The 12,703-nt window shown below is 36.9% G+C and overlaps 1 protein-coding gene across 6 annotated transcripts in view; it reads left to right on the top strand.

Annotated features, from left to right (window-relative positions):
• The window catches only part of MYOF (myoferlin), a 63,058-nt gene that overhangs the window by 262 nt on the left and 50,093 nt on the right, over positions 1 to 12,703 (top strand). For 2 of the 6 annotated variants that reach the window (XM_086900710.1, XM_086900709.1), the window contains exons 2-4: positions 980 to 1,099; positions 6,871 to 6,926; positions 7,800 to 7,891. In XM_086900710.1, the coding sequence (XP_086756836.1) occupies positions 1,012 to 1,099; positions 6,871 to 6,926; positions 7,800 to 7,891 (236 nt within the window). In that variant the 5' untranslated portion in view covers positions 980 to 1,011. Of the gene's footprint in view, positions 1 to 591; positions 1,100 to 6,870; positions 6,927 to 7,799; positions 7,892 to 12,703 lie in introns of those variants that run through there. The other 4 variants (XR_015290124.1, XM_023929644.2, XM_023929646.2 and 1 more) reach the window with 3 other exon arrangements.

Here is a 12,703-nt window from a genome sequence, read left to right as displayed (position 1 = left end):
AGCTAGGATAGGTCTCGTGTGACCATGTAAAAACTAGGCTGAAGTGCGCTCACTTGTGACTCATTTTGCTCCATCTTTCTGGCCTCCCCTCTCCTCTGCCCTGAGGACACGGGGAGTTGCGGCCCTGTGCTGCCCTGTGGCAGTGGTGGCCTGAACCTCTCAGATTTTACATCTGTTCACAGCTGAGAAAAATAACGCTGAGCACGGGGAGCTCAGAGCTCTTGTGCTTGTCCTGTAAATGTTACCTAGTTCATACCAGAGTGTTTGTTAAGACAAAATATTCATATGCCTCCAAGCAATATATGTCACTTTTAATTTATTTTATCACGCATTTCCTTAATACTCTTAAATTTTTAGTTATGGATGTATGTTTCAGTAATTCCTCAAGAAATCTGCTATATCCAGGACGTTCCGTGAGGAGGCTGCAGTGTCGCTGTTCCACAATACAACAGGAGGGGGAGGACTTACACTGGTTTTTGGGATCATCGCCAGTTTGTGACTAGGCTGGCACGGAGGCAAGCCAAAAGCATTTGCGAGCAATGAAGTTCTAAAAATTAGGGGGGAAAAAAATAAAAGCCATCTTAAAATTTCATACTTTGGTATACCGAGAGGCAAATGTGGTTTAGCTCGAGTTCCAGAGTCATGCTTAAAGTTCATGCTGCTTAATTCTTGCCTTGGTTTCTGACGACAGATCTATCAAGCAGTTTAAGAGTAAAAGCAGCAACAAGAAATGGGAGTTTTTGCAGAGTGCCTTTTCTGTTACAGGATTTCATTAGCGAGAGCTCTCTCTGTGCAGCAAGACAGAACCTGGTGTCAATTTACAGGACTTTTTTTTCCCGGAGCTTTTGAGTAGCTAGTCCGTCATAGATCCACCCATAGACCTCCTTTGCTGTAAACCAGTAATTCCCTGCCTCCTCTTCCTGCTAGCATTTCGGTCCAGAAGTTAAGGACTGTGAAACTGAGGATTTAATTCCTTCAGGGGCAGTCAACATTTAGGCAAGACGGGAAGCAATGCTTCGGGTGATTGTGGAATCTGCTGCCAATATCCCTAAAACCAAGTTTGGGAAACCAGATCCTATCGTTTCTGTTATTTTTAAAGGTAAGCAAAACTGTCATAAATGTAGTCTAGGAAGAAGTTTTATAAAAGATAGTGCCCTTTGTAAGTGTTTGAAAATCTAGGAAAACATGTTTTCCTGAAATTACATCTGATGTAATTTTTAGGGAAGACTTTTAAATTAGAGACAGGAGTTACCTGAATGAAGTTTGAACTGGGTGGAGTGCACTGGGCTGTTCTGACCAGCTATGCTTCTGTTTCAGGATCTACATTTTACAAGCTTTTCCAAAGGATTGGCCTGTTGTTTAAAAACAAATCTAACTGCATAAATGAACCCACTTTTAATACTGATATTGAAGATTACCTTGTTTTCCATCTGAAAAATCATTCCTATGTTGATTTCTTTGAACAGACACTGCTCACTGTCACATACATACAATAAAAATGTGATTTATTGTTGTTACAAGTGACGAGTTACATTGAAAAACAATAGTACTGTTTCTGAAGGTGTTTGATTTTGTTTTAGTTTGGTGTGGAGATGTTGTTGTTTTTTGGGTTTTTTTCACAAACAGAATTCCACATCAAAATTTTGTATGTTAAGATTATTTAATTACAAGATTTTGGAAGGAACTGTATTTTTCACTTTCATTGCTCATCAGTTATAGACTGTGATAAAACTAGCATTCATATGTAAAGCTAATTATGTTTTACAGTATGCTTAAGCTGTTGCCATCATTACTTCACTTGGCTAGACTACAGGAACTCAATTTCTAGTATTGATTTTAAGGTGCCAAAACCTTTAAGCAATGTTGGATCATGTAATACATCAAACCAAACTTTGACAAGCAGGCGTCTTATCTCCTGGGGACCTGGTTTCCTAACTGTGCACTGAAATCCAAATGGTATTTTAAAGTGTGAAAAATCCTTGCAGGAGTTTGTCACCTTTAGAAACCAAACCTGAAATCATGACAGCTGTAGGCTGGAAAAGGCGCTGTACATGCAGAATCTTAACCTTCGAAGTAACAAGTTTTCAGATACATTTATTTCAGCATCAGAAAGATGTGAAATTGTTATATTCGCTTTAGTTTCCTCCTTTTTTTCAAGGTTTGTTGTTTTGGTTTTTTTAGCCACCCTGTCTGTTAGAACAAGTGGCAGAGCCTGTCTCAATACATTTTGGAACACCATAATTCTTAAAATATGATTTTATTTGCCCTGCAAAAGGTGAATATACTGTAATTTCTCTGGTTTGTTTCACATTCTGTTTCCTCTTAATTATCCATTTTCTCTTTCCAGTTCCTTGTCTTTCTTTGCTTTCCTGCCAGTTTTGCCTTTCTGTGTTGCCTCTGTTCCTGCAGTTTGGAACTCCACAGCTGATTTTTGCTTAAGTATCTGTTTAATCCCTCCTTGTAACCTTTTCTTCCTTCTGTTGCTCTAATGCAGTTTGCTTTTACCTGGTAAATATGTTACAGATTTTTTTTTTCTTTATTGATGGATTTGTTTTTCAGTCCTTCAGATATCCAAATGGATTCAAACTGGACAACAGATATTAAAGGAATTAATTTATATTTATCCTTTATGTACTATAATTGGCATTTTTAATGTTCTCAAACATGCTCAACCAGTGTCAGCTTTGTAATTGTGACAGGTTTTTAATAGGATATTTAATTTCTCATTATCTTGCCACTTCTATTTATGTGATTTTACTACATACCAACAGTCTGATTTTTGCTTCTCCTCCAGAATGATTCAAGTGAGACAGAAAGTATCAGGCTTTTACCAGCTATTACCAGATCTGATTTAATTTGCAAGTGGAGTGCCTGGTTACCAAGCACAAGGGCATAGAGTTAAATCTGAAATATGTTCCACTTCTATCTGTTTATGTTTATAGATTTTTTTTTTTAATATACACTGCTGGTTCCCCCCTCACCCTGTTAATGTGTAGAGATAAAAAAAGTCTTATTTTGGGAAGATTATGTCAAAGGGCATTAATCTTTAACCTTAGTCCCTACCCAGTGTAAATCCTGGGGGACATAAAAACATGTTTGGGAGTGCATGTTCTAGACTGGAAAAAACTCAACAATTTGCAGGACTATGGCCATGGCCCTGCCACACATTTTCATGTTCTTGTTGGACTCTGGAGTATTCTTGGTGAAGTCTTAGTGAAAATACTCATTTGAAAGAAGACTGCTGTGGAAGCTGGCATTTCATTAGAACAGTATTTTGTTCAGATTTTAATTTACAGGGCCTTTGACTGGTGCCAGGTTCAGTAAATTTGAGCCTCCCAAGGAAACACAGTCTTTCAGTCTCAGACCTTTACAGCCATGCTGTGAAGAAAAAGCTCATGATCCTGCAACTGTTAGTATAAAAGTGACTGAAAATGTTTTATATATTTAAGACATGTCAGTTAATATGGTTTCATCTATGAATAGGATAGATTTCATCCAATTTGTTTAACTAAGCAGGCTACAGACTAGGTAGTTAATATAATTGTTACAGTGATACATATTAGCTGCATATTAGGAAGAAATAGGCAGCTGTTTCTGTTCTGATATAGCAGAGGAGTTTTGTGCAAGCAATTCCCTTTTTTTTTTTTTTTTACACATTTATGTCCAGTCCAATGGGATGGAACTTTTATTTACTTTAAGAACAGCTCACAGTTCAAAGAGAACTACACCCCGAGAGTAAACGAATATTGCTGTCTGGAACTGGGTGCTGTTCTTGCAGAATTCTGAGTTTGTCACTCAATGTGAGACAATTAATTAGTCAAATCAATACAAAAAACTGTTGCCATTTGCTAAACTGACACTAAGTGATAATGATTAAATCAGTTTAATTGTTTTGGTTTGTTAGACTCTTGTCTCAGTGTGTAAAAATTGATTCAGTTGTAGTCAATGCTAGCACACTTAGTGTTCTGATCATTCATCATGGCTGCTTCATTCCACTTTATGCAGTAAAAACTGAGGTGAAATGGCATTTAATTTGATCCAACTTGATTCCATTTGTGCTTAATCTAAGAGCTTTTCAGCAGGCCTGAAGTAGTTCAAAGCTCTTTTAGTTTATATTTCAGTCTGTGAAAGAAAAAAGTTTTAGAGTGTGATTATTCACTAGATTTAAATTTTCTGTTTTGCAGAAAGTTAAATTATCTGAATTTAATTTCCAGGGTTTTGGAGGTCTGCCCTTTTGATTCTGCACTTGCTGCCACCATGCAATCTTAATTCTCCTTTGACAAAAGTTTCATGGGATACTTAGTTAACTGGAATGTGATTCTCTCTTGAATCTTAGACTTAGGACTGTTGTAAAAGATAATGTTTGCTTCTGCTATTCCTCACCTGCCTATGTTGATTAAAATGTAGTTATAATAGGAAAAAAGATTAAAATGAAAACATTAAGTGTTTTGCTATACTGTAATATTTTTAATGATGGAACTGTTATTATTTAAACAGCTCACTTAATTTTTTTTGGACATCAAGCCATTAAATTCTTATCATAGTCATTTCCACCTGAGAATATTAACTAGCATGTTATAATATAAAGTAGTATAATGTCTCCATCAAGATAAAGTAAACAGTGATTTCTTCTACAGTACCACAGTTACTGTAGTTAGTTTTTAAAGAAACTAGTATAGAGTGTTCTACCTGTATCCACTGTAATTTCTTATTTCATGGTAGGGCCACACTAAAAATTGTGACTGGCCCCATTGCACAGTTTATCCTGATGTGGTTTAGTCTTGGTTGCTATAGCTGCAATTGTTACCAGCAGAGGAAAACAGCCTGAGGACCTGAAACTTTTGTGAGCTCCTGGAATAACTGAGCAATCCACCTCACCCTGCTTGGCAACAGGGATTTTTGATTGGAAGAAGAAGGAGCTTTGCCAAGAGCTTAAAAACAAATACTACCACCACCCAGTGCATTAAAATACCGATAAAGGTGTAATAAAAAGGAAGTCAGTAAAGAGACGAGAAATATGCAAAACATTTCCTTGAGGAATGTGAATGTCATACTCTGGCTAAAATTACAACTAAAACCCAATGTAAGCTGTGCTTCCCAGTGTTTTTTCATCCAGCTTTCACAAAGACTCATAACAGGAAAAGGTTTTTTTTCTCAGTGTAATCTAGAATATATGTATTAGTGGAAACATAAATCTTGCTTTTGTGAAAATGGATAATTCAGAGTGGAAAATTTAGGACCAGTCAAGAACTGTTATGACTATTGCTCAAGCCAGGACTCACCTTAGAGAGTTACATTTTAGCTTTGGCAGGGACCATAGGACTTTTATCCATTAGTGCCATCAGAATCAGGTCTGTAATTTGCTATCCTCTTTACAAACAGCTGTAACTGTTCCTTTTTTTCCCTGGCAGTGAAAACATCATTTCATCTCCCAGCTTCTAGAGGGACTTGGAGTATCAGTGCTCAACCCCAGATATTCTGGGATACCCATTTTTGTAAATGCTTTGTCTCCTATTAGATAGCATGAAGTTGAATTTCTCTCACTAGCTTGTTAATTAGTGCTGGGTTCTGCAAAATGTCAGGCCACAGTATGGTACGTTATGAAAGCTTTTTCCTTTGTCCTACAGTGAGTCAATATCCTGTGTGAATTGTAGACAATTCCTGTTACATAAATGGGAGTCAGTTCTTGTAATCTGCAGCATGGGCAGATGACTTTTTCAGTGCATCCCACTCTCATCTAGTAAAAAGAGCCACACAGTCGGCAGCCTGACTAGTGGGTATATGAGCTTGCCCTTTTGGCATATCTTTACTCTTGCTTCCCAGGCCTTTGCAACATTTTCCAGGCTAAGTAGAGTCATAACTTCAAATAACAAAAATGCAGTTATCTTTACTGGAGTCCTTATAGATGTGGAGTGTGTCTGAAGCTTGGACTTCTTGTGGTGGCTGAGCGTTTTGGAGATCAGCAGCTGCATTACACTCTATACTTAAAGATGCTCATTTGTTATCACAAATATATGCAATTTCTGTTCAAAGAGCCGTGTGTTTGTCTGTGCTCTTTTGTGCTTCTGGTTGTCAAAAGACTTGTCCTCCATTGGAGCTGTATACAAATGTTTTAACTGAACAGGAAAAATAATGCCAAGCTATGTATCATTTGCACCACACCCCACATTCTCATGATTTTTAGCTTGCCCAAATGCAAATTTTACCATGAAGTATGGAAATTTTGCAATTTTTTTTAGTTTTTAGGCCACAGTAAGTTCAGTGAAGTCACATCTACATAACCTCTGGAAATCATTTTTTCAGGAAGGATTGCATTTTCTCTTACAGGCATGAGTATTTCTTCTAATATTTGCTCATTTAAAACAGACAGTGCTGACACTGTAAGCATATTTTCTTAAGATTTTTTTTTCCATGTGATTTTATTCCAGAGCTAAACATTCAAAAACGTTTTGTAACTCAAATATGGTAAATGTGTAACACACACTCTTTACTACTTTCAGAAGTAGTATTTTACTGCTATTACTTAGAGGTTGTGTTTGGTTTGATGTCTCTAAGTATTTTAGTCTGTGTTTTTTCATCATTATTGAAGGTGAAGCTAAGGGTCATAAAAGGTTGCAAAACCTAAATATTTATTTTGCTTTTTTGGAAATACATCTAGCTATGCTTAAACAAAACAATGAAAAACTTCAACTACTAAAATTGCCCAGGGGACTTCTTGATTGTAAAATGTGTTACTTCTGGAAGAGGTAAAAAGAATTGGAACATTTGGTTTAAAGTTCAAACCTTCTTCAGAAAAGTGAAAGGAAAAAATACGATATTTTTGTAGTGCTTTAGCAAAAACAAATAATCAGGCTTTGTTTGTATTTGCAGATGAAAAAAAGAAAACAAAGAAAATTGAAAATGAACTCAATCCTGTTTGGAATGAGGTAATTTTTTTTAAAATAAATCCTTAGTCATTTTAAGACAATGCTTGTAAGGTCATTAAGTCAGTTTCAAGAGCTGAGCATGTTGTTGGAAAGGGGATCTAGTGCTTTGTGTTCTTTCAAGGTGTTAGTAAATGCAGGGGAATGGATAAATCTTCAACATGTATTACAATTCATTAGTAATGTGTTAATGTCAAATTAGATGGATCACTGATGAGTTTGTAGCCTGGTTTTGTTCCCACTTTCTTTTGATCAAAATTCAATTCAGCCATTGTTTAGCCACACATATGGGAACATGATGGGATAATTTGTTATGTACCAGTGAAAACCATACAGAATTAAAAGGAATTGTGTATTGACAGTCCTCATGGTTCATTTGTAGGCCTTGTCTTATGTTGCATTTTCAGTAATATTTTTATTGGGGAAAATGTTTTATTGGCAGTGTTTTTTTCACAATGATAAATGAAAATTAAAGATTTTTCTTACATTTTGTAATTAGAATTATAAAGAAAGGGAACACACAGCTATTTGTTTAAATTCAATAGCAACTGAGTTCAGCCAATATTGGAGGGGATTAATATCAGCTATTTTGAATAACAAGACAATACGTATGTTAGTGTGAGGAAGTGGAACTGCAAAATAAATGATGGCTCACTATTAAACTATTTAATTGTGCTATTGTTGCCAGTAATTAGCAAATCAAATACATGTTATGAGCATTTTTTACTTAACTTTTGTAAATGTAAGCTGGATTTGGTCTCTCACTAAATGAAAAATTTATTTCAGAATAATTTTGTCTTATATGCTACTCTGTTGTTAATTTTTACATAACTTGTCGTTATAATTTGTGTTTGGTCCTTTTTTTTTTTTGTTCAGATTGTTGAATTTGACTTGAAAGGAATTGCTCTGGATAATTCATCTTCCCTAACAATTATTGTGAAGGATTTTGAAACAATTGGACAAAACAAGTATGTTACTTATTTTCCTCTCCCTACCCACTCCCACCTCAGCATTAAACACAACTTTAATTTAAAAAGTACAGGGGGAAAATGGAACTGATAGCTGCTGTTTGCTGTGCTCTCTCTTTTCTGTCAATGCCAAGTAGTGTTCTCTGTTGCTATTCTGAAAGGAAGTACACTCGTGTCATCTTTTCTATTTTTTTCATGGCAGATTTCATGTGTGTTAGGCAAACATTCATGTTTACTCATAGTAGCCCAATTCCATTGTTAGCTTTTCTTTACTACACTCTGCCTCATCCTAGCATGTGGATTCTGTTTTTCTACAATACTCTAACAGCTCTGTGATAAACTGTGAATCAAGCCAGTGCCCTCAGGTCTCTCATTCTTGAGATTCCTGCAGGTCAGATAGGCAGGAATGTATTGCAGGCCTCTGACTTAGGGAGATTTCGAAACTTGAGATAGGAAAACTTATCAGTAATCAGAATTTTGTAATGGACTTAATAATGCATCAGAAACTAAAGGAAAGTGATTATCTGAATCACCTGAAATGTTTCACTCTGTATATGGGCTCAAAGTTAAACAGTCATATGGTTGGTTTTCTTCACATTGTATTTGTAAATACCATCTAGACTCATATTTGTAACTTAACCCCCAGCTTGTGCTAATGCCTGTTTGCTTTGCTTGGGTTTATGTACAGAAAGTTATTCACACCAAAGCCAGAGTAACACCTTCAAAGTCAGGCTCTTTGAAAAGAAGAGATTTGATATTATGAACATTCACATTTAGATGGAAGAGCACATGAAAGGAGGGAACATGGATAAGTTTCTCACCTACCAATTGCATGTATGCATAACTTGTATTTCTGTAGAGTTACTATTCTGTTTGCTGAGTTGGAGAGAGATTAAGGACTACCATATCATAGATCTGATACTTTTACAAGGTATCCTCTTTTAATACTTAAGAAAAAGTCTATAATTAAATACACCTCTGAAGTGCTGCAGCATTTCAGAAGAGTGCTCAGTGGAAGAGTGTGCAAATATCACTTCTGTGGTTTGTCTGCATGCTAGTTCAGGGTTGGAAAGGTGGAGCACAATGCCTATCTAAAGTCCTTACTACTGAGGGCTATTCTACTGACAGTTTAAGAAATCCAGTGTTTGCTTCTGATGTTTACAAGCAGACCCATTAACCTGGGAGGTATAGGTGTCTAAGCAAAATGGGTTTTGAGTTGAAATCAACAATCATCCCTTTAGAGATTCATGTTCTCATATATTTTATTGTAAAATCTAGATTGAATTTGAATTTTGTTTTTGAGTGTAAAGAGTATGTCTAGGGGCCTCTGTTGCCTGAGAACAAGCGATGAAAAGAACCTACACCATGTCTTTGGCTTTATTTTCTTTTTTCTGGAGGAAAATAAGCAGTGGGGATTGCTGTTGCCACATTCAAGGTAGTGACAACTTTTGCTCAAGTGTTCTGCTGCTGTCTGTCTATAGGCCAGGAGCAGAGCACTGGGTTTCTCAGCCAGCCTCCCCCCGTGGCTGCTCACTCCCACAGCTCCTGGCCAATACACACTCTGCTGTCCCATGCACTCTTCCTCCTGGCTAGTTCCAGACACCTGGTCTGTTGCTATGCCCAAGAAGTGACTACAGAACCTTCACTACCCTCTGGACAACAGAGTAGAAGATTGCAATATAAGACATTATTTGTTCCAGCTCCTAAACGTTGATATAACTGTTCATCCAGTCTGTTTTTAAACATGCAGGAGAAGGAGTACAGTGGATGTTATTCTGCTTTTACACTGTGCCAAGGCACTGAACTCATTGCTTTGGTATGTTTTTGTAAATTAAGCCTCAAAGAACATTTGGATATTTTTCCATTTTTTTGGTTTCCTGGAGAGAAAATTTACTGCTTCATTTACAGGATTGCTAAACTTTTGCAATTTTGAGGTTAATGAGAGCTCATCATGGTGAAAAGTCACAATAAGTGGAAAAGATAAATAAAGCAAACCACTGTATACAGAGAGACCATCATAGGAATAAATAGGAGGACTTGTATGATTCATGCTTAGTTAAATTTTCCGGCATAAAGATGTTTGAAAAGAGAGCACATCTGTTTTCTATTACATCTCATACTGTTAGGAGAAAGATTTCAAATTCTTCCAAATCTTTGTGCAGCTAAAAAAATCTCAAAACCCCCACAATAATGTCAGTTGTCCCTGTGAAGTTAAGAGAATGAGCTGGGATTATGTGCTTCACCGTGTCCTTTGTGTAGTTAGTAACCTAGTGAGACAGGAAAAACAGATGGGGCACACCCTTTGCTCTAACAGAAAAATGCAGCTACAAATGAGCAGTGCAGCAAATTATTTAATCATTACTAAGGATTTCTCATAGTTAAATAATTTCCAGATTGCTTAAATCCTCCTACAGCTGTACCCTTTTGTGTGAATTCTCTTCCACATCAGTGTGACTGTACATAGTTGTAGGCTTTCCTAGCATTCACAGTGTGCAAGATCTAGGCAGTTTAAGATTCAGTTTTGGGCTTTTCTTCCTTGCTGAAAACAGTATCCATGTTTTGTTTATTTTTTGAAGTTTTTTCTTGCAAAGAGTATTATCAAATAAGTATAGATAAAATAGAGGGTTTTTTCTTAATAAAAAGAGTTAAATATAGCAGGAATAACAGAAGGTGGGTCTTTGGTCTTGTAGCATACTCTATAATGAAATATACACATTGAGGAAGGTTGAGTATGTAATTGTAACTGCAGCATAGAATCAAGTTTGCTGATGAGAATCATAAATATAAACCTCTTCCAAAATAAACCCTTAAAAATAGATGAAAATAATTTAAGTGCTTGACTCTTGAGTAGTTGAAACCTTGGGTCTTCCAGTAGAAGTAGCATGTAAGCAGCTAGAGGCCATGAGAGGCAAAAGAATTTAGTATAGATTGCTACCTTCAAACCAAGAGGAATAATAAAGTGGTTGGTACTGTGAGTTAACACTTCCTGATCCAGAAATGGGTGCGAAGTTTCACTTCACTTGGTTATTTGGGCAGCTAACAGGAAGTGCTAACCACAGCACTAACGGATTAATTAGCTTTGGCACAAATGCAACTCAGTGTTTAATAGTTGGTCATCAGTAGTTCATTGATTTCATGCTTATAAGGTAGGTGCTTTCCTTTGATCACTGGGGAAACTGTCATAAGCCTGGTAAAGTTCAAAATCATCTTCTGAATAGGGACTTTGCATTAATCTTTGGTGTTGTCTGCAGTGGTAGACCAGAATGTTTAAACTGCTTGTGGCAAGACAGGGTTTTTGCTTTACTCCTGCAAATGGAAAAGTTTAAGAGGCCAGACTGATTGGGCATTATACCTGTAGAAGTCTTAGGAATGGCCAAAAAGGTACTGAAACATTTAAGAAACAACATTCATTTGCTTTGGTCTTCTGCTAAAACAGCTGAGGAGCAAAAGGTCAGAGGATGCATTAAGCTGTTCCAGTAGCAGAAACTGTCCCCCTTGATGGTGTCAAGATACTAGTGTGATCTGGAATTAGATAGACAATTGTTGATCTGCTCAGGCAAGAAGAAAGCTGAAATAGGACCAGCAAATAACAGTGTCCTTTGATGATGAACAGGTGCTAAAAACTCTTTTCAGCTATGCTCGAAGGAAAGGATTCCTTATCATCTTGTAAGTCATGACTTCAGATGGAAATCACATACAATCCTGCCTGAAGATGAAAAGTCTTCAAAGTTCAGAGGAACCCAGCAACTTCACAGTAGCCATGCAGAGAACTGGTGTCTAGTTACCTGTCAGAGGGAGCAGACCTTGCAGCAAAGCACTAAACATCAATGACATGATGATTGGTGGTGATGGACATGATCTCACAACAGCCCTGAGATCTGTCTTAGCTGATTTAGCCCAAAGATTAAAAACCCAAGAGTAGCGTGTCAGAAAAAAAGGCTTTCTCTAAGACTTTACAAAGTGACAATGATGAGACCTAAGGATGATTTTGAGTAATTTCTTGTTACTTTGGAATGTATTACTTCAGTTGTTGAGTAGATGTATGATCAAAACCAGACTAGACATAGTCGTAGGTAACCTGTTCTAGCTGACTAAGCTTGAGTAGAGGCACTGGACTGACCCTGAGTGATTCCTTCCAGCCTCATCACTTCTGTGGTTCTGATAAAGGAGGGGTGAAACTTCCCAAATGCGGGGAAGAGGATGACTTTGGGAAAGACAGAATAGTGCCCAAAGCTTAGAATTTGGCTAAAGTCTAGAAGTGGACTAAGGTAGTTTATAGACTGAATACTAAATTTCTCACTCTTGGTAGAGTGGAAAGAGTGGAGACTGTTGTTGCTCAGCCTGCTAAAGGAGGGGGAAATAAAAGCAAATAAATATAGAGGCAGCTGGTTGCAAGCAAGAAGTCTATATTACTGATTCCCTCTTCAGTCTGCTGAAGGTGGTCACTATTTTAAAATTGGTTACTATGCATTCAAATGTGTGTAGTTATCATTTGTACAGGGCAGATGAAGATGTAGAAATGAAAATATACAGTGGAAAATTTCAAAAGCACTACAGGTGAACAGAAATTCTTGAGTTAATGTCACCAGATAGGAGGGTGTGGTTGATGAAACATTCATCCTGATGATTTGAGATTACTTTGGGTGGCTTCTGAATTGATGTTTTTGAAGTTAAGTCACTCCAGCTCATATCAAATCAAAAGGTTAAGTCTACATAAATTTTCTACAAATGTGCATAGGAAAATATTTTCTTTCTCTAGAATCTGATTTGTCCTAGCTGCTTATGGGTAGACTTGTTGGGTTTTTCCCTTCT

Source organism: Cyanistes caeruleus, chromosome 8, assembly GCF_971803275.1.
Source record: "Cyanistes caeruleus chromosome 8, bCyaCae1.hap1.1, whole genome shotgun sequence".
NCBI lineage: Eukaryota > Metazoa > Chordata > Aves > Passeriformes > Paridae > Cyanistes > Cyanistes caeruleus.
This window is presented reverse-complemented; position numbering and strand designations above follow the sequence as displayed.